At 43.7% G+C, this 19,165-nt stretch overlaps 1 protein-coding gene across 1 annotated transcript; it reads left to right on the top strand.

Moving 5' to 3' along the window:
• The first annotated feature begins 1,557 nt into the window (after positions 1-1,557).
• Positions 1,558-18,894, top strand: LOC117461423 (Y+L amino acid transporter 2). Its single transcript, XM_034103286.2, has 10 exons — positions 1,558-1,653; positions 6,751-7,303; positions 7,385-7,510; positions 9,158-9,302; positions 9,387-9,510; positions 10,222-10,325; positions 10,401-10,497; positions 10,760-10,909; positions 14,714-14,897; positions 18,199-18,894. Exons 2-10 carry the CDS (start codon positions 6,826-6,828, stop codon positions 18,264-18,266), a joined length of 1,476 nt encoding a protein of 491 aa, XP_033959177.1. The 5' UTR covers positions 1,558-1,653; positions 6,751-6,825; the 3' UTR covers positions 18,267-18,894.
• Positions 18,895-19,165: the final 271 nt, after the last annotated feature.

Here is a 19,165-nt window from a genome sequence, read left to right as displayed (position 1 = left end):
CCTTGTCCAGTAATAACAGGAGCTGGCTGCTGTGGTGTTTCTGTGTCTGCAGATGGCGCTGTTTACTTTGTGATCTTGGTATTCCACTGGTTTGTAGCATCTATCTTGTCGTAAAAAGGGAAAGAAAGTTATTGTATCCATTAGTCTTTGGGCTATTTTTCAGCTTTATTTAGAACATTCAGTACATTACATGGAATATACTCCCGGTATAAAAGTTACGATGTTGTATAAAAACAACAATACCAAACGTTTTCTTTTACAACAAATCCAAAAATGTAAGAAAAGGAAAGAAGCATAGCTAACAAATACTATTTGCTGGAGAAAATGCAATCTATACAAATATCTATGTTCAATATTGTTCCCTTTATAATCAAAATAAGAGCATATCTTAAACAATCAGAAAGATACGACAGAAATAAGTTGAAGTTAGGTAAGATGGTGTTTTTTTTATTATCAAACATATACTTACATATGGTAATAGCATCATGCTCAAGATGATTGGACACTTGTGAAAAAGTATTATTCAGGTATAGAGACCCCAGTAAAGGGGGTATCATCATTAAAGGTTGTGTCCTTCTCCTCGTAAAATAAGCTAAACTACAAAAAAAAAAATGCTCAATCTTATTTTATTTTTGCCTTAATGCTCAATATTCTTTAATGAAATCCCCTGCCTCATTGTACCTTTTATTGACAGTACAAAGTGACAAGTACATATTGACCTAAGGTGGGACCTATATAACTATAAATTGGTACTGTACTTCAACGGCCATTTTTGTGTGTGTGTGTGTGTGTGTGCGCGCGTGCGTGTGCGTGCGTGTATTTCACCATCCCTGACACTTCACTAATTTGGCACATACTGCTCACCCCTCTGCCTCTGCCCCATGCCCCTAACACGACCGCTCTAATTACACTTCTGTTCTTCACACACCCACAGTGGCTCAGTGGAAATCATGGGACTGATTATAATTATATGATAGATAGAACATGATGTTAATGGCGAATCAGCCAATAATACAAAATAGTATATTGTATTTAATGCAATCAAAGTCAAACATTTGAATGCATTTATACAGCCCAATAAAACGTCAATGTTTCTAATTCTGTGGGCGTTACAGTGTGCACAGAAAACATACAAACTGTAGGTGTATGTACTTCTCCTGCAATACTTGCACATTAATCTTGCAACATTTTCTTTCAACATTTTTTATTGTTTCAAAAATGACTTTTATTGAACTTTCAGTGAACTTGCATAGTTTATTTTTTGCAAACATATTTCCCGATGTTTATGGGGACAATGTTTTCTTTTTGACTAGTGCAGTAAACTAATTTCCTTATTAAGTTGTGATTGGAATTTATCTGTCAAACACAAGCAATAAGTATCCCATAATAATGACTCTCTTTTATCTTGTACTGCTTTTGGTGGTATCACAGATAAGAAAATATTCCCTAAATAGCCCTAACCAGACGGGCCCTAACACATAATGTATGCATACTGTAGTCATGAACTGGTGTACAGTAGGCTATATAAGAGGCAGCGTCACATGACATCTCTAGTGAGCAGCGCAGCAGCCAGTTGTTTCCCGGCACTGATGCATTCACTAATGGACCTCGCGTTGGCTGGTTGTCAAAACCGATAGGCAGGAGGAGGTACAGGTAAGACTGACAAGATGCCCTGAAAGTGTTCCCGCTGAACAACGATAATTCCTGTTAAACGGGACATTATCTACTTATTCGCTGAAGATAGAGCTACCTGAACATTTTCAAGCAACGGGACAAAATGAAGTCCCGTCTGTCTGAAGTCCCGGCAAAGTAACCGCATTTAGCCCGGACATTACCGGAAGCTAGGAGGTTCCCATTCAAAATAATCCATTTATTATTTTTATTTCACATTTTGTATCGTTTACCTCAGCTGTGACATTTTGTTGAGGGAACGTGAATATTTTTTAGCCACAGTAACATGTTAGGCCATCATTTGGGAGCGGGTCTTATCAAAGAATAAACCTGCGTTAACCGAACGAAAGTAAAGAAAAAACAAGTGTACGGTATGCCAACGCGTAAATACGTTTTCCTTTTAAACTGGCCGCTCCATTTGCCTTTTGGTTCGTAAAGTCTATATTAAACACAATGTGGGTTTAGTCAATGCAAATAGCCTGACTTGACGTGTTAAGTGAAACACAGTTTGAGAAAGACAACAAAACAGTATTTCACATTAGTTAAGTGTGGCTTTATTTTGAAAGTCATCAGCGGAAGTCGGGGTTAGTAATTCTCTGTTACTTGTCGCGGGTTATTTTACTAAGGAAACGCCGGCTTGGGATGCTTTGTAGCGTTTTCTTATTGATAGCGATGTATTTTATGTAGTAGCAAACATGGGTCAATCATAGAAATGTAACATTGTATCAGTAAATAGACAGATCCCTACTGACCTAGTCTCAAACGGAAATTATTAAAGCTAAAAGTGGTAATCATGAGAGCTATGTATGATATCATTCAACACAACCCACCCTTTATTGTTGTAGTGATGTATCCACCTTTGTTTAGCATCATTATCCGTATGCTATACATTATGCTTGCATATTTAGTTTTTTTTAAAAACATGTCTACTGCATACTATAGTACAGGTTGAACATTAAGGTCACGTTTTGATCAATAAGATGCAAATTGGCCTGGTCGAAGTTCACATGGTTACACATTTAAAGTGCAACCTCTAAATGTAAGGTTTCTTGCAAAAACATCTCAGATACAATTTACCAAACTTGGAAAATGTCACTGACAGTTTTATTATCCGTTAAATTATGTGTTTGGAAATAGATTTGAGTAATCTCAGGTAAATGTTACTCACATACAATTACTAACAAAGGACTGGCTTATCTATAGTTGAGTCGCACTTGCAATGTTTTGGCTCTAAACCTGATGTACTTATATGATTCTGCTAGTGAATTGTCCGAACGGCCCACTTCGGTACCGGCCCACCGGAAAAACTCCCGGTATTCCCAATGGCCAGTCCGCCCCTGGCTACAAGTCAACATATTAGGAAACAAACTGTATTAAAGTCAGATATTTGAAAATAAGAAAAGGGAAGAAGTAGATCAATGGGTTTCATTATCAGGAGCTCTGTCATGTGTACCTGGCCGTAGCTCTTTTAACTCTGTTTACTCAGTAACACTCAAACTGAATTGTGATAATGGTCTTGGTTTCTGGGCCGAAAACATACTTAGAAAAAGTCTGAAAAAAGCAACAAAATGATCAGTGATAAGAGAGTCTGCAACTAAAGATTATTTGCATTGTCAATTATTTCCTTGGTGAATCCATTATTGTATTTTTTTTTTCTATAACATTTCTGAAATGAGAATCAAATACCCATCCCAGTTCCTCAAAGTCCAAGGCGATGTCTTTAAATATCTTGTCAGACCAAAACCCAACAAAAGTAGGACATCTCCATATTGCAGAGACTGAAAACCGCATTTTCTGACATTTTTAATTATTATCAAATAATGAATTAATCCAGAGTCTTATTCTTTCTGTCTAACTAAGTGTACTAAGTTTACACTACAAATTGTAAAATTGCTTGATAAATTACTATAACACTGAATCTGTTAAATAAGCAAGAGATACATTTTCTGTTGACAATCTAATCTTGTGATCTCAGCACAATGTACTACTTTACACTTAACTTCCTATGGAGGGTGGGTGACACAATGTCCGGGCCAACATTCAAACCAGGACATCACAGTGACATGGAAAGCGCGTTGGTGTCTTCCACGTAGCAGCAGGAAACAAACTGGCCGATCTTCTAATGAATCCAAAAAAAGTCACATGATTGTATCAAACGACGACTGTGACGAATGTACATACTTTTGTATCAATGTATTGCTAACTAAAGCATCACAAGGTATGGCTGCACACCACACCTACGTGATGTCTTCTTCTGCATTGTTGACGCATTTCACAGGGCGACGCACACACGTTCACACACGTAAAAACTCACACCACTTACACTTTTTTAAAGGGGCCCTATTGTTCTCATACTGCCTGTGCCGCAGCACCTCTTTTCAGCCTCTGTCTGTTGTGATTGGTCAACCGCTTAGAGGTGTCATTGCCATTAGCCTATCACGGACAATTTGTTGGAGCATTACCCAATCGAAGCGTGAGTGTTACATAGTGATGTCATTATGTTACGCTAGTAATCTATTGATTAAGTCCAATGGAGGCACTTCAGGCAGGGGGGGAGTGTGTGGGAGAGAAACTCCCTCTGGGGGGAACACAGGGAATTTAGCCTTTGCAGACCATTGACATGCACAAACGCCTTTACACCAAATGACATGAAAGTGGTATCCCCCAAAGTTTGAAGAAGTCTGTGTTTTGATTTGGCAGTATAGCTCATGTTGTTGACCTGCGTGTGGGACAGTCTCATTGACTAATGAGATTGAGTTAACAGCGGTGCGGTTCTTTGAGTCATCGATTGGTCTGTTTTTGTCAGATAAGCAGGTGTGTGGTGGTGAGTCACAGCATGTGGAACAGATGCCTAATGATTGAAGTGAAGCATGCACCCCACATGGACACAATCACTGGTCTAATGGGATCCCTGAGCCCTCAGTCCCTGATATGTATTGTCATGTTATTGTACTGTAAAGTGCACATTTCACCCCTGCTTGTACACTTGTGCTCTTATACCCTGCTCTTATGCCACTTAGTCCAGAATATTCTCTGAAGTTACACCATCTTCAGACCAATTTTAATTGTGCATGAAGTTCTATCTGATGTCATGTTTTTGTATGTGAGCTACAGCTGTGGAAGAGACATTTCTACCCAAGTACACACCTTCCGGCGCAGACTGAAAACTCATCTCTTTCGACTCCACTTCGAGCGATAGAATGACTAACAAAGAACTGCTAACAGAGCACTTATATACTAATAAAGGACTGGCTTAGCCAGTTGAGCAGCACTTGAAACGATTGGCTCTTTGAAACCTGATGTTCTTATATGATTCTGTTTTCCTCAAGGTTGTGTCTTCCTGGTCGAATGTACTTATTGTAAGTCGCTTTGGATAAAAGCGTCAGCTAAATGCAATGTAATACAATAAAGTAAGTGAAGTTATACCACAGTGTAATAATATTCTGTTACATGTACAAGTCAAATGTCGCTTATGTAAAAGTACAAAAGTAGATGCATCACAACATGTAGGTACTTATTTTGCCAAATGGCCTATTTAAGAATAGTGTTTTTTTTTAATGGGCCTTTTATTTGGATGTCAAATGAAGTTTTGCTGCTGCTCCAGTCTGTGGAAGTACATTCCTTTCTGCTTCACCAGCTTGGGGCTACAGACCCCCCTCCGTTAGGCAGGGGCCGGGCGGGTGCTGTCAGCTAGGGAAGGCTAAGCCTTCCCAATTATTTTTGTCAATGCATCCTGGTAAAAGAAAAATATAATGTATAATGTTTGTGTCTTTGACATTAATAATAATAATAATAATATATTTTATTTCTATAGCGCTTTTCTTGAACCCAAAGACGCTTTACATTTGGGAGGGAGGGTAGACAAACAAAGACAAAGCCAAAAAGAAACAAAACAAAACAGAAAAGCAGTCAGGAGGAAGTTGATTGAGAGGGGGGGGGGGGGGGCTTATGGATACAGAGTTGAAGAAGTGGGTTACATTAGCGCTATGCAGCCACCTGTGCCCTACTACGAAGCCAGTTCAACAGACCCTGGATACGTTTGAGTTATCTTAACTAACCCTAACAAACGAGATCTCGCTAAGCGGTCCTACGACGCTGGTTATCAACTCGGTAAATCAAGCCAGGGTTTCTCTCTCCAGCTGAGAACGCGTTCACGTGAAAGGGGCGGGGTTAGCTAGATTTGACCAATCACAAACAGGGACAAGTGTACTGACAGCGCAGCGTCATACTTCATTAATGAAAAGTAAACTAATATTAGACAAATATGAACTTTAAACATCCATGATGACTTAAACATATAATCCAGGATACAAGCCACATAGTTGCACCTGCAAGGAGAATACAGAACAACTCGTTAAAAAAGAAACTACCGAGTGTTTGAAAGCGTACAACAGTTTTATGATACTGCCCCATCTAAGACACGAGGGGATCTGACTTTATTACATTTGAGTTGAGTGTTTCGTCAACTTAATGTGTTGCTTAAAAATAATACGTCTGCATACAGTATATGTGACAATGTAAGTGTTGCACGTCCAGATAGCTACGGCTCGAGAAGCTCAGACTCAGATAAGGAATATTGTGATATTATATGATCTGATTGATGATGTGATGTCAGTGTGATATGAATGATAAGTGCGACACGTCGGCGTCTTTAAACTCCGCACACTGAGCTCTGATTGGTCAGCAGCCGGTGCTTTCACTGAGTTGATCTCTTTTCTATAGACGCCGGAGGCGGGCAGCGTCAGGTAAAAAAAGTTATTTAGCCTTCCCAAACCTGAGCCTCACGCGCCGCCTATGGTTGTAGGTAATGGACTTTAGAAAAGTACTTCATACAACCCCACTTTAAAACATCCTAACTCTCCCTTTAAGGCTGGTACCCTCAGGCTGGTACGTTTCCACCCTCGCTGCCCTTTCTGTTATCTGTCCATCCCGACCCTCTCTGCTCATGACCTTTCTCTCCCCCCTGTTACACACACTAGAGATTACATTTACTGGAGCAACTCTTCTGACTCACCACTGGCATTCAGCTCCTCTCCGCGTCACCAACAATGACTTTTTACATCTATGTGTGTTGGACAGGTTGCTCCAGAGGTTGCCAGGCAGGGTCTTCAGTCTGCAGCGTCCACGTCTGTGAGGGTCTGAGACGGCGGTACCATGGCCGACCACGAGGAATCCCAGGAGATGAGCGGCTCCTCCCGTCGTGAGGAGGCTCCCAAAGAGAGCATGCAGCTGAAGAAGGAGATCTCGCTGCTCAACGGAGTCAGCCTGATCGTGGGGAACATGATCGGCTCCGGCATCTTCGTCTCCCCCAAGGGCGTGCTGATCTACAGCGCCTCCTACGGGCTGTCGCTGGTCATCTGGGCCATCGGGGGGATCTTCTCTGTGATAGGGGCCCTCTGCTACGCTGAGCTGGGCACCACCATCACCAAATCAGGGGCTTCGTATGCGTACATCCTGGAGTCATTTGGAGGCTTCATTGCATTCATTCGCCTGTGGACTTCTCTGTTGATCATTGAGCCCACCAGCCAGGCGGTCATAGCCATTACGTTTGCAAACTACCTGGTGCAGCCGCTCTTCCCGACGTGTGAGCCGCCGTACGCAGCGTCCAGACTCATCGCTGCCGCCTGTATATGTGAGTGCTGTCTGCTCGTGTCTGTGTTCCTGGAGGGGTAAATACAAAGAGCATCTCTGAAGTATTTCTGTCTTCCCCCAGGTCTACTGACGTTCATTAACTCTGCCTATGTGAAGTGGGGCACGCGCGTGCAGGACACTTTCACCTACGCCAAGGTGGCAGCCCTCATCGTCATCATCATCACAGGCATCGCCAAGCTGTGCCAGGGTCAGTGATGTCTCTACCACATGTACTTGCAGTGGTGAACCGTGTCTATCACCTCTGGACCTTCTGTAGACACCCCCCCCCCCCCCCCCCCGTTATAATGTCCGTCTGTTCACTGAATTGTCGTCTTGAAAAGGGTACTCACAACGATTCCGCAACAACTTCATGTTCACCGGTTGCTCTTGTCATTTCAACATTAAAGACAATAAAACGGCATGAATTGCTTCGTTGCATTCATCTAGATCCTCTGTCTCGAGCCAGTTAACTAGCGGGCCTTCTAGAGCACCTGGAACCGAGGGGAACTCTGAAAGAATACGCCCATTGGCTACAAATCAATATATGATTGATTGATCAAACTGTCAGTCCAAATGTACGCTCTCATTCAGTGCAACGGCCAGGGCATTCGATCAAGGATGTAGAATACCTTGGTTGAAGGATATTCGACGCAGAGACCCAGAACAAGATCTGATTGGTTGCTTTCTTTTCTAACACAAAACCACTGAAATGCGTAGTGCATGGTCCGAGAAGGACACACAAATCAACGTAACACTGTAATATTACAGATCAACAACACAGATACCATTCTCATTTATTCATTTTATTACATTTTATTTATATAATTAAATGGATTTTTAGTTTGTTGTCTCTGAGTGCTCCAGGGTATTCTCTGAATACCTTGAAGGCCCTGACGGTTTGCCACTGGTGATATCATGATAAGAAATTGTCTATATGAGTTTTGAAGATATTAGTATCTTCTATACTCGTATAGACAATTTCATATCACCATAAAACGATATACAACAAGATATAGCATTTTTTTTTTCTTCTGGATAGTCAATAATTAAATATTCAATATAAAATAACGCCATGGTAGAGCCTTGTTTTGTTTACTCCCATGTTTATAAAATACTCGGTAAATGAGAAGTAAATTCTTATTTGAATTTAGAACTTGAACCATGAAGTAAATTAAATACATTAAAACATATATAAATATGTTTACAAGCATGCATGTACTGAGTGACAGATGAAGCATTAAGAGAAAACTGAATATTTGTCATTACACTATGGTGCTCCACTCCACTATCGAGCACTAAAACCCTGTTGTTTAAACCAAAATGTTGGTTTCCGAATGGGTACACACACTATTATATATATATATATATATATCCCCCATTATTGTGTCCTGAGCTGTATTGTATTCTGGGTAATGTAAAGCGCAACGTAAAAACAAATCCACCATCGGCTGTTATTATCAATATAAACACCATAGCAGTATCATGTTATCTTCATATATGATTTCATCATGCATGAGTCATGACTCTATTGAGAAGACACCATCATATCACCCGGCCCTTGCAAGCTTTTACTTACATTTTAAATACAAAATTAAGCACAGGAATTGCTTTACATTTCATACAACCTTACCAGTCTGAAGTGGATTATTTAAGAATTGTTTTCAGTCCTTATAGCCACAAGGAACCCTCTCGTATCTCATGTGGCAGGTTCATCAGTTAATGGCTGAACACCACACTGACTTTACAGGGAGTTTGAAATCCCAGGATCCATCGACGGTGGGATTATAGGATCAATGCACAGAATTGTGATCATGTTGTATCAAAAGTATCTTTAATTATTGTGTCTCTCTCTTAGGTAACACAGCCAACTTTGAATCATCCTTTGAGGGATCGTCTACAGACCCTGGCAACATCGCGCTGGCGCTCTACTCTGCCCTCTTCTCCTACTCGGGCTGGGACACTCTCAACTTTGTCACTGAGGAGATCAAAAACCCTGAAAAGTAACTTTGGTGCTTCATTTTCTGTAGAAGGTGTGGACCCAATACGTAAAGAGCCAGCTAATAATCCGATGCGGTGTGTTTCAGAAACCTGCCCTTGGCCATCGCCATCTCTATGCCCATCGTCACCATCATCTACATCCTCACTAACGTGGCCTACTATGCTGTGCTGGATGCTAGTGCTATACTGGCCAGTGATGCAGTGGCAGTGGTGAGTTAAGCAGCTGTGATGAAGCCCCTGAGAGGCACGAGAGAAAGATAGGTATCATTCATTTTCTGATATTTCTTTCCTTTGTTTATGACTAAAGAAAAGCTGAAAGAGAGTGTATGCCCGTACGGTATCAGATTTCTAAGTTCATTCATTATCATTTTTTCATCTGTGATACTTTTTCTTTAGTTATGTAAAAGAAAAAATGTAAAGATTATTAAGCTTTTATCTCCTCTTTGAAAGCCAGTGAGAACAATTATATATATTATATTATATTATATATATTGTGTGTTGTAGTTCTGATTTGGCGACATAAGGCCACGCTATATTCTAGATGGGACTCAAAGCGTTCATGTTTACTTCCAGGTGAATTTTAATTTCTTGATACATTTTACTACAAGGTATGTAACATTACTGTCATATTTTAAAATATATATATTATTCTTTATTTTAGCTAAACATTTATTTTAATCATATCAATTTAAAAGAAGAGTCATTTAGCAAAATGATTAGAGCAAAATGTTTCCCACCGGTTTCACAGATAAAATAAATAAAGGAACTAAGAAAGAACCCGTCAGACATTTTTTCCCCTGTTATGAAGTCATACACAAAGGACCACTCAGAAAGAAAATCCACAACATGTTTCCCCCTCACTTGCCTTATATGCAGATGAGACAGAGAAATGTGTGTGTTTGTGTGTGTGTGTGTGTTCAGACATTTGCAGATCACACTCTGGGTGTGATGAGCTGGACCATCCCCATCGCTGTGGCTCTGTCCTGCTACGGAGGACTCAATGCCTCCATTATAGCTGCCTCCAGGTACTATGAGCACCACAATTCAATAATATCCTTCCCTCAGTGTTCTCCATCTTCATTTCTGTTTCTTGTGTGCAGGTTGTTCTTCGTGGGCTCTCGTGAGGGTCACCTCCCAGACGCTCTGTCCATGATCCACATAGAGAGGTTCACCCCCATCCCCGCTCTCATCTTCAATGTACGAAAACAGATCCATTATTATTGGATTCTAGCAGAGGAAGAACAGGAAGCTTCAATTTAGCCCACATCAATCACAAGGGATACTTTTAGCTTTTGAAGTTATCGCCTGGTTTGGCTGTGTTATACAACTTGCATCATTTATGGCAAAAGTGTGAGGTCTTGTCTTAAGAGTTTAAAGCCTTAAAGGGGCCCTAAAATGGAGTGTTTGAGACTGTCACTCACTGTTTGATGTCTCCCTTCCTCCTCTGTCCTCTGTGCAGTGTATCATGTCTCTGATCTACCTGACAGTGGAGGATGTGTTCCAGCTCATCAACTACTACAGCTTCAGCTACTGGTTCTTCATGGGGCTGTCCATCGCCGGGCAGATCTACCTGCGCTGGAAGGAGCCCGACAGACCCCGACCTCTCAAAGTAAGACCCTTTCTTTATTATCTCCTAAATAAGGATTTTAATATCATGTTCAAGATTGATTTTTTTCTTCTAAATGCTTCATTTAATTATCTGAGAGAATTTTCATTTTTGTCCCCTCTTAAATATAAATAGATATTTTTCTTCTAAATGTTTCGTTTGAACATTTTTGGGAATATTCAATATTTGATCTATTAAATGAATGATTTTATAATTTTAGGGAATATTCAAGATATTACCTCACATTTTGTATTTCTTTTTGGAGGGGGGTTTTACCACTTTAATTTCGTAGAATATCAAAGTTTGTTTCTTATAAATGTATAACTTTAAGCTGCAGAATTCCGTTTTATCCAGAATATGACTCCATCCATCCATCTTCTCCCGCTTATCCGTGGTCGGGTCGCGGGGGTAGCAGTTCCAGCAGAGAGCCCCAAACTTTCTTTTCCCTGGCGACATCAACCAGCTCTGACTGGGGGATCCCAAGGCGCTCCCAGGCCAGCGAAGAGATATAATCCCTCCACCTGGTCCTAGGTCTACCCCTTGGTCTCTTCCCAGCTGGACGTGCCTGGAACACCTCCCTAGGGAGGCGCCCAGGTGGCATCCTAACTAGGTGCCCGAACCACCTCAACTGGCTCCTTTCGACGCGAAGGTGGAGCGGCTCAACTCCGAGTCCCTCCCGGATGACCGAACTTCTCACCTTATCCCTAAGGGAGACACCAGCCACCCTGCGGAGAAAACCCATCTCGGCCGCTTGTATCCGCGATCTCGTTCTTTCGGTCATGACCCATCCTTCATGACCATAGGTGAGGGTAGGAACGAAAATGGCCCGGTAGACAGAGAGCTTTGCCTTCTGGCTCAGCTCCCTTTTCGTCACAACGGTGCGGTAAAGCGACTGCAGTACCGCTCCCGCTGCTCCGATTCTCCGGCCCATCTCACGCTCCATTGTTCCCTCACTCGAGAACAAGACCCCGAGATACTTGAACTCCTTCACTTGGGGTAAGGACTCATTCCCTACTTGGAGTGGACAGTCCATCGGTTTCCTGCTGAGAACCATGGCCTCAGATTTGGAGGTGCTGATCCTCATCCCAGCCGCTTCACACTCGGTTGCGAACCGATCCAGTGAGTGCTGAAGGTCGCAGACCGATGAAGCCATTAGAACCACATCATCTGCAAAAAGCAGTGGTGCAATCCTTAGTCCACCGAACTGCAGACCCCCTCCCCCATGACTACGCCTCAAAATCCGATCCATGTATATTACAAACAGGATTGGTGACAAAGCGCAGCCCTGGCGGAGGCCAACCCTCACCGGAAATGGGTCCGACTTACTGCCGAGGACCCGGACACAGCTCTCGCTTTGGGAGTACAGAGATTGGATGGCCCTGAGTAGAGACCCCCTCACCCCATACTCCCGCAGCACCTCCCACAGTAACTCCCTGGGAACTCGGTCATACGCCTTCTCCAAGTCTACAAAACACATGTAGACCTGGATAAGCGTACTCCCAGGCCCCCTCCAGGATCCTTGCGAGAGTAAAAAGCTGATCCGTGGTTCCACGACCAGGACGGAATCCGCATTGTTCCTCCTCAATCTGAGGTTCGACAATCGGCCTGACCCTCCTTTCGAGTACCTTGGAGTAAACATTCCCGGGGAGGCCGAGTAGTGTGATGCCTCTGTAATTGGCACACACCCTCTGATCCCCCTTTTTAAAAAGGGGAACCACCACCCCGGTCTGCCACAACTTCGGTACTGTTTCCGACTTCCACGCAACGTTGATGAGACGTGTCAACCATGACAGTCCCTCAACACCCAGAGCCTTCAGCATTTCCGGGCGGATCTCATCCACCCCCGGGGCTTTGCCACTGTGGAGTTGTTTGACGACCTCAGTGACCTCCCCCCGGGAGATTGGTGTTGATCCCCCGTCATACTCCAGCTCTGCCTCTAACATAGAGGGCGGAGTTGTCGGGTTCAGGAGTTCCTCAAAGTGTTCCTTCCAACGCCCCAACACTCCATCAGTTGAGGTCAACAACGACCCATCCTTACGGTACACAGCTTGGATGGTTCCCTGCTTCACCCTCCTGAGGTGTCGGACAGTTTTCCAGAACAACTTTGGTGCCGCCCGAAAGTCCTTCTCCATGTCTTCTCCGAACTTCTCCCACACCCGCTGCTTTGCCTCGGCCACGGATGAGGCTGCTGCCCTTCGGGCCTGTCGGTACCTTGCAACTGCCTCGGGAGTCCCCCGGGATAACAAATCCCTGAAGGCCTCCTTCTTCAGTCGGACGGCTTCCCTGACCACCGGTGTCCACCAGGAGGTTCGAGGGTTACCGCCCCTTGAGGCACCTAGGACCTTGAGACCACAGCTCCCCGCCGCGGCTTCGGCAATAGAGGCTTTGAACACCGACCACTCTGGTTCAATGTCCCCAACCTCCACACGAATGCCCGAAAAGCTCCGCCGGAGGTGTGAGTTGAAGGCCTCCTGAACTTGGGCCTCCTCCAGACGTTCCCAGTTCACCCGAACTACACGTTTGGGCTTACCAGGTCTATCCAGAGGCTTCCCCCGCCACTCGACCCAACTCACCACCAGATGGTGATCAGTTGACAACTCCGCCCCTCTCTTTACCCGAGTGTCCAAAACATACGGCCTCAATCGATCATGGACCTTCTGACTAGGGTGCTCTGGTACCACGTACACTTATGAGCATCCTTATGTTCGAACATGGTGTTTGTTATGGCCAATCCATGACTAGCACAGAAGTCCAGTAACAAACCACCACTCCGGTTCAGATCAGGGGGGCCGTTCCTCCCAATCACGCCCCTCCAAGTGTCTCCATCATTGCCCACATGTGCGTTGAAGTTTCCCAGCAAGATTAAAGAGTCCCCTTCAGGAGCCCCATACAGGACTCTTTCCAGGGTCTCCAAGAAGGCCGAATACTCTGAACTGCTGTTGGGTGCATAAGCACACACAACAGTCAGAGTTTTCCCCCCCCTAACCCGCAGGCGTAGGGAGGCGACCCTCTCGTCCACTGGGGTAAACTCCAACAACGAAGCACCTAACCGGGGACTTGTGAGTATCCCCACACCCACCCGGCGCCTCACACCTTGAGCAACTCCGGAGAAGAATAGAGCCCAACCCCTATCCAGAAGTAAGGTTCCAGAGCCGACGCTGTGCGTAGAGGTGAGCCCAACCAGATCCAACTGGTAACGCTCCACCTCCCGCACAAGTTCCGGCTCCTTCCCCCCCAGAGAGGTGAGGTTCCACGTCCCCAAAGCCAGCTTCTGTCGCCCGGGTCTGGTCCGTCGAGACCCTCCGCTTTCACTGCCGCACCCGACCCCATCGCTGTTTCCCGTAGGTGGTGGGCCCGCGGGACGGAGAAGCGGAGGTGTTGCCCACGTTGCCTTTTCGGGCTGGGCCCGGCCGGGCTCCGTGGCAAGCCTGGCCACCAGACGCTCGCCGACGAGTCCTCCTTCTGGGCCTGGCTCCAGAAAGGGACCCCGGGCTTCCTCCGGGCCGGGTATCCTCACTTCTTGTGTCGTCTTTCATGAGGTCTTTTGAACCAATCTTAGTCTGGCCCCTTGCCTGAGACCAATTTGCCATGGGAGACCCTACCAGGAACACCAGGTTCCAGACAACACAGCCCCCAGGTTCCTCAGGGCACACAAACCTCTCTACCACTGTAAGGTGCTGGTTCTTCAGAGAGGAATATGACTCCCCTCAGGCTAAATGTTGTCTTTACTTCCAATGACCCTGTTACTCTGTCATGTCAGAGCCAATGAAGACTAACCATTCTTGTCTTGTGTTTCTCTCCTTAAAGCTGTCTCTGGTGTACCCGGTGATTTTCTGCATGTGTACTGTGTTCCTGGTGGCGGTCCCTCTCTACTGCGACACCATCAACTCCCTGATTGGCATTGGCATCGCCCTGTCAGGGGTCCCCGTCTACTTCCTGGGCATCTACCAACCAGAGTCCAAACGGCCCCCCATCGTCACCAAGCTGCTGCGTGAGTGCACTGCACATCCTGCACACACCAGAGGCCTGTACTACGAAGCTGGTTCAACATAACCTGGATATGTTTGAGTTAGCCGGTTGGCCTAATCCAAAAAATACGCGCTGTCGCTAAACTGTCCTACGACACGGGTTATCAAGTGGATCGCTCAAGCCAGCCGTGTCCTATCTAGTTAGGTGCGCGTTCACATGAAAGGGGTGGTATTTGGAGCATTCGACCAATCACAAACATGGACAAGCATACTGACAGCGCGTTATACTTCCTGAATGAAAAGTCAACTATAATATTAGACATATGAAGAAGTTAAACTTTAAACATCCATGACTTAAACACTTTATCCAGGATCAAAGCCACATAGCTGCACCTGCAAGGTGAATACAGCTGGTAACAGAACAAGTGATTGAATGCGTACATTAACAGGTTTATGATATCACTGCCCCGTCTAAGACACGATCTGACTTTAATTACATTTGTCTCGAGTGTTTCGTCAACTTAATGTGTTGCTTAAAATAATACTTCTGCATACAGTATGTGACACTGTGAGTGTTGCACGGCCAGATACGGCTCAGCTGACTCAGATAAGGAGATATATGATACATTATGAAGTGATATGCCTCGGACTGTACTTAATGTTACTCTGATCCGGTTACTTATGTTGTGGCAGATATTTAAGTAAGCTTTCTTAACGCTAATGTTATAATAGTCAGATTGCTCTGAAGATGGGAGGTGATATTCTATTAATGTTCACGTTCACACAGTCGGTGATTTTTGCCGGCCGTCTTTCCTGCAACGGCAGCTTTTTTGTATTTCCTTTCTCTTTAAACTCCGCACACTGAGCTCTGATTGGTCAGCAGGCAGTGCTTTCACTGACTTGAGCTCTTAGCCTGCAACCTAACCTGGTCCCGACCAGGGGGGTATACTACGAAGCAGGATTTTCATTTAGCAAGATAACTTCTGGGATTTCCGGTACTACGAAGCTGGTTCACTTTTTAGCGGGCTAGATCTCCATGGTGACTTATCCTGGAACCTAGTCTGTGCTCCGAAGCAGGATAGGTTCCAGGATAAGAGATCAACTCAGCGAAAGCACCACGTCTGCTGACCAATCAGAGCTCAGTGTGCGGAGGAAATACAGTTTAAACTGCCGTTGCAGGAAAGACGGCCGGCCAAAATCACCAACTGTGTGAACGTGAAAATGAATAGAACATCACCTCCATCTTCAGAGCAATCTGACTATTATAACTATTATACTATTATTATAGGCCTCTGACTCCTGTTCATCGGCTCTACACTATTATGTTAAGAAAGCTTACTTAAATATCTGCCACAACAAGTAACCGGATCAAAGTAACATTACGTAGCCTACAGTCCGCGGCACTGAGTGCAGACGTCGATGTGTCCCATTATCATTCATATCACATCATATCACATCATAATGTATCATATAGTTCCTTATCTGAATCAGCTTATTGAGCCGTATCTGGCCGTGCAACGCTTACAGTGTCAGATAGGCTACTGTATGCAAGGCAAGTTTATTTATATAGCACCTTTCAACACAAGGCAATTCAAAGTGCTTTACAAAAAACGAAAGACATTAAGAAATGGCATTTAAAATCCGTCATTAAAAAGAAAAGATAATAAAATAAACATTAAAAGAAAAAATACATGGATAAAAGTTACAGTGCAGTTTAAGATGTGAATAGTTCAATTAAAAGCAGCGACAAAAAGAAAAGTCTTCAGCCTGGATTTAAAAGTAGTCAGAGTTGCAGCGGACCTGCAGGTTTCTGGGAGTTTGTTCCAGATATTTGGAGCATAATAACTGAACGCTGCTTCTCCATGTTTAGTTCTGACTCTGGGGACAGAAAGATGACCAGTCCCTGACGACCTGAGAGATCTGGATGGTTCATAATTTAGCAGCAGGTCAGAGATGTATTGTGGGCCTAAAGTAAACCATTCAGTGCTTTATAAACCAGCAGCAGTATTTTTAAATATATTCTTTGACACACAGGAAGCCAGTGTAAAGACTTCAGAACAGGAGTGATGTGATCCACTTTCTTAGTGTTAGTGAGGACTCGAGCAGCGGCGTTCTGAATCAGCTGCAGCTTCCTAATAGATGTTTTAGTAAGACCTGTGAAGACACCATTGCAGTAGTCCAGTCTACTGAAGATAAAGGGACAAGTTTTTCCAAATCCTGCTGTGACATTAGTCTTTTAATCCTAGATATGTTCTTTAGGTGATAGTAGGCTGATTTAGTAACTGTTTTAATGTGACTGTTGAAACTCAGGTCAGAGTCCATGACTACACCTAGATTTCTGGCTTTATCTGTTGTTTTGAACATTGCAGACTGAAGCTCAGCGCTAACTTGTATACGTTCTGCCTTGGCTCCAAAAACCATTACCTCAGTTTTATCTTTGTTTAATTGGAGAAAGTTCTGACACATCCAGTCATTGATTTGTTCAATGCACTTACTCAGTGTTTGAAATGGAGCATAGTCTCCTGGTGAAATTGTTACGTAAATGTGTGTGTCATCTGCATAGCTATGGTAACTTATTTGGTTTGTTTTTTTATGCAAAAATATTATTTTAAGCAACACATTAAGTTGACGAAACACTCGAGTCAAATGTAATTAAAGTCAGATCCACTCGTGTCTTGGACGGGGCAGTGATATCATAAACCTGTTAATGTACGCATTCAAACACTTGTTCTGTTACCAGCTGTATTCACCTTGCAGGTGCAGCTCTGTGGCTTTTATCCGGGATAAAGTGTTTAAGTCATGGATGTTTAAAGTTTAACTTCTTCATATGTCTAATAATATAGTTGACTTTTCATTCAGGAAGTATGACGCTGCGCTGTCAGTACGCTTCTCCATGTTTGTGATTGGTCGAATGCTCCAGATACCACCGCTTTTATGTGAACGCGCACCTAACTAGATAGGACACGGCTGGCTTGAGCGAACGAGTTGACAGCCAGCGTGTAGGACCGTTTAGCGAGAGTGGCTTTGTTTTGGATTAAGTCAACAGGATAACTCAAAACATATCCAGGATAGGTTGAACTAGATTCGTAGTATACCCCCCAGCTCTGGGGCATGTTAGCCGCACAGCATAAGTTACCATGGAGATCTAGCCCGTTTAAAAGAGAACCAGCGTCGTAGGACCGGAAACCCCAAGTTTTCCCTGAAGTTAGCCCGCTAAGCAAAAATCCTGCTTCGTAGTACAGGCCCCAGGCACTCTTCAGCTGCCCCCTCTCCCCCCTCTCCCCCCTCTCATCCCTCTCATGCTGTCCTCTCTTCTCCCTGCAGGTTCCCTCACTCACTGCACTCAGCACATTGGCTACTGTGTGCTGACAGAGATGGACAAAAGTGAATAGCCCTGAAGCAGCAGTCTCATCCTCACTGGGGCTCCTGTGTGGGTCAAAAGAAGGACTTTATAGTACTGTTTACCACGTTGAAGCCCTCAGACTCCACTGACTTTTTTACAAAACTGAAATGCTGCCACAGACGCCCTCGGTCACATGCAGATGAATCCTGGAATTCCTGGATATTCAAACACTCCGAGACATATTGTGGATACTGTTACATTTGCTTCATCACATTATTTAATTACCTCTATTATAAAGGATTGCCTTGTTATTTTAATATGCAGTGTATATATATATATATATATGTATATGTATGTATGTATGTATGTATGTATGTATATGTATGTATGTGTATATATATATATATATATATGTGTGTGTATATATATATATATATATATATATGTATATTAGGGCTGTCAGTCGATTCAAATATTTAATCACATGATTGTCCATAGTTAATTGCAAATTAATCGCACATTTTTTATCTGTTCTACCTTAGAGGAATATTTTTCAAGTTTGTAATACTCTTATCAACATATGAGTGGACACATATGCTTTATGCTAATGTTATTATCATTTGAACAATGACAAATAGTCTCATGAATATTAAACGACAACCTCTGAACATTACAAATATTCGCCTCAATTCAACCTCTCTCATACGTGTGTGTGTGTGTGTGTGTGTGTGTGTGTGTGTGTGTGTGTGTGTGTGTGTGTGTGTGTGTGTGTGTGTGTGTGTGTGTGTGTGTGTGTGTGTGTGTGTGTGTGTGTGTGTGTGTGTGTGTGTGTGTGTGTGTGTGTGTGTGTGTGTGTGTGTGTGTGTGTGTGTGTGTGTGTGTGTGTGTGTGTGTGTGTGTGTGTGTGTGTTGGAGCTATGTGCAACTCAAGGCATATGCTCGAACGGG

Source organism: Pseudochaenichthys georgianus, chromosome 3 (genome assembly GCF_902827115.2).
Source record: "Pseudochaenichthys georgianus chromosome 3, fPseGeo1.2, whole genome shotgun sequence".
Taxonomy (NCBI): Eukaryota; Metazoa; Chordata; class Actinopteri; order Perciformes; family Channichthyidae; genus Pseudochaenichthys; species Pseudochaenichthys georgianus.
Note: the sequence above shows the minus strand (reverse complement) of the source record. Positions and strands in the feature narration are given on the sequence as shown.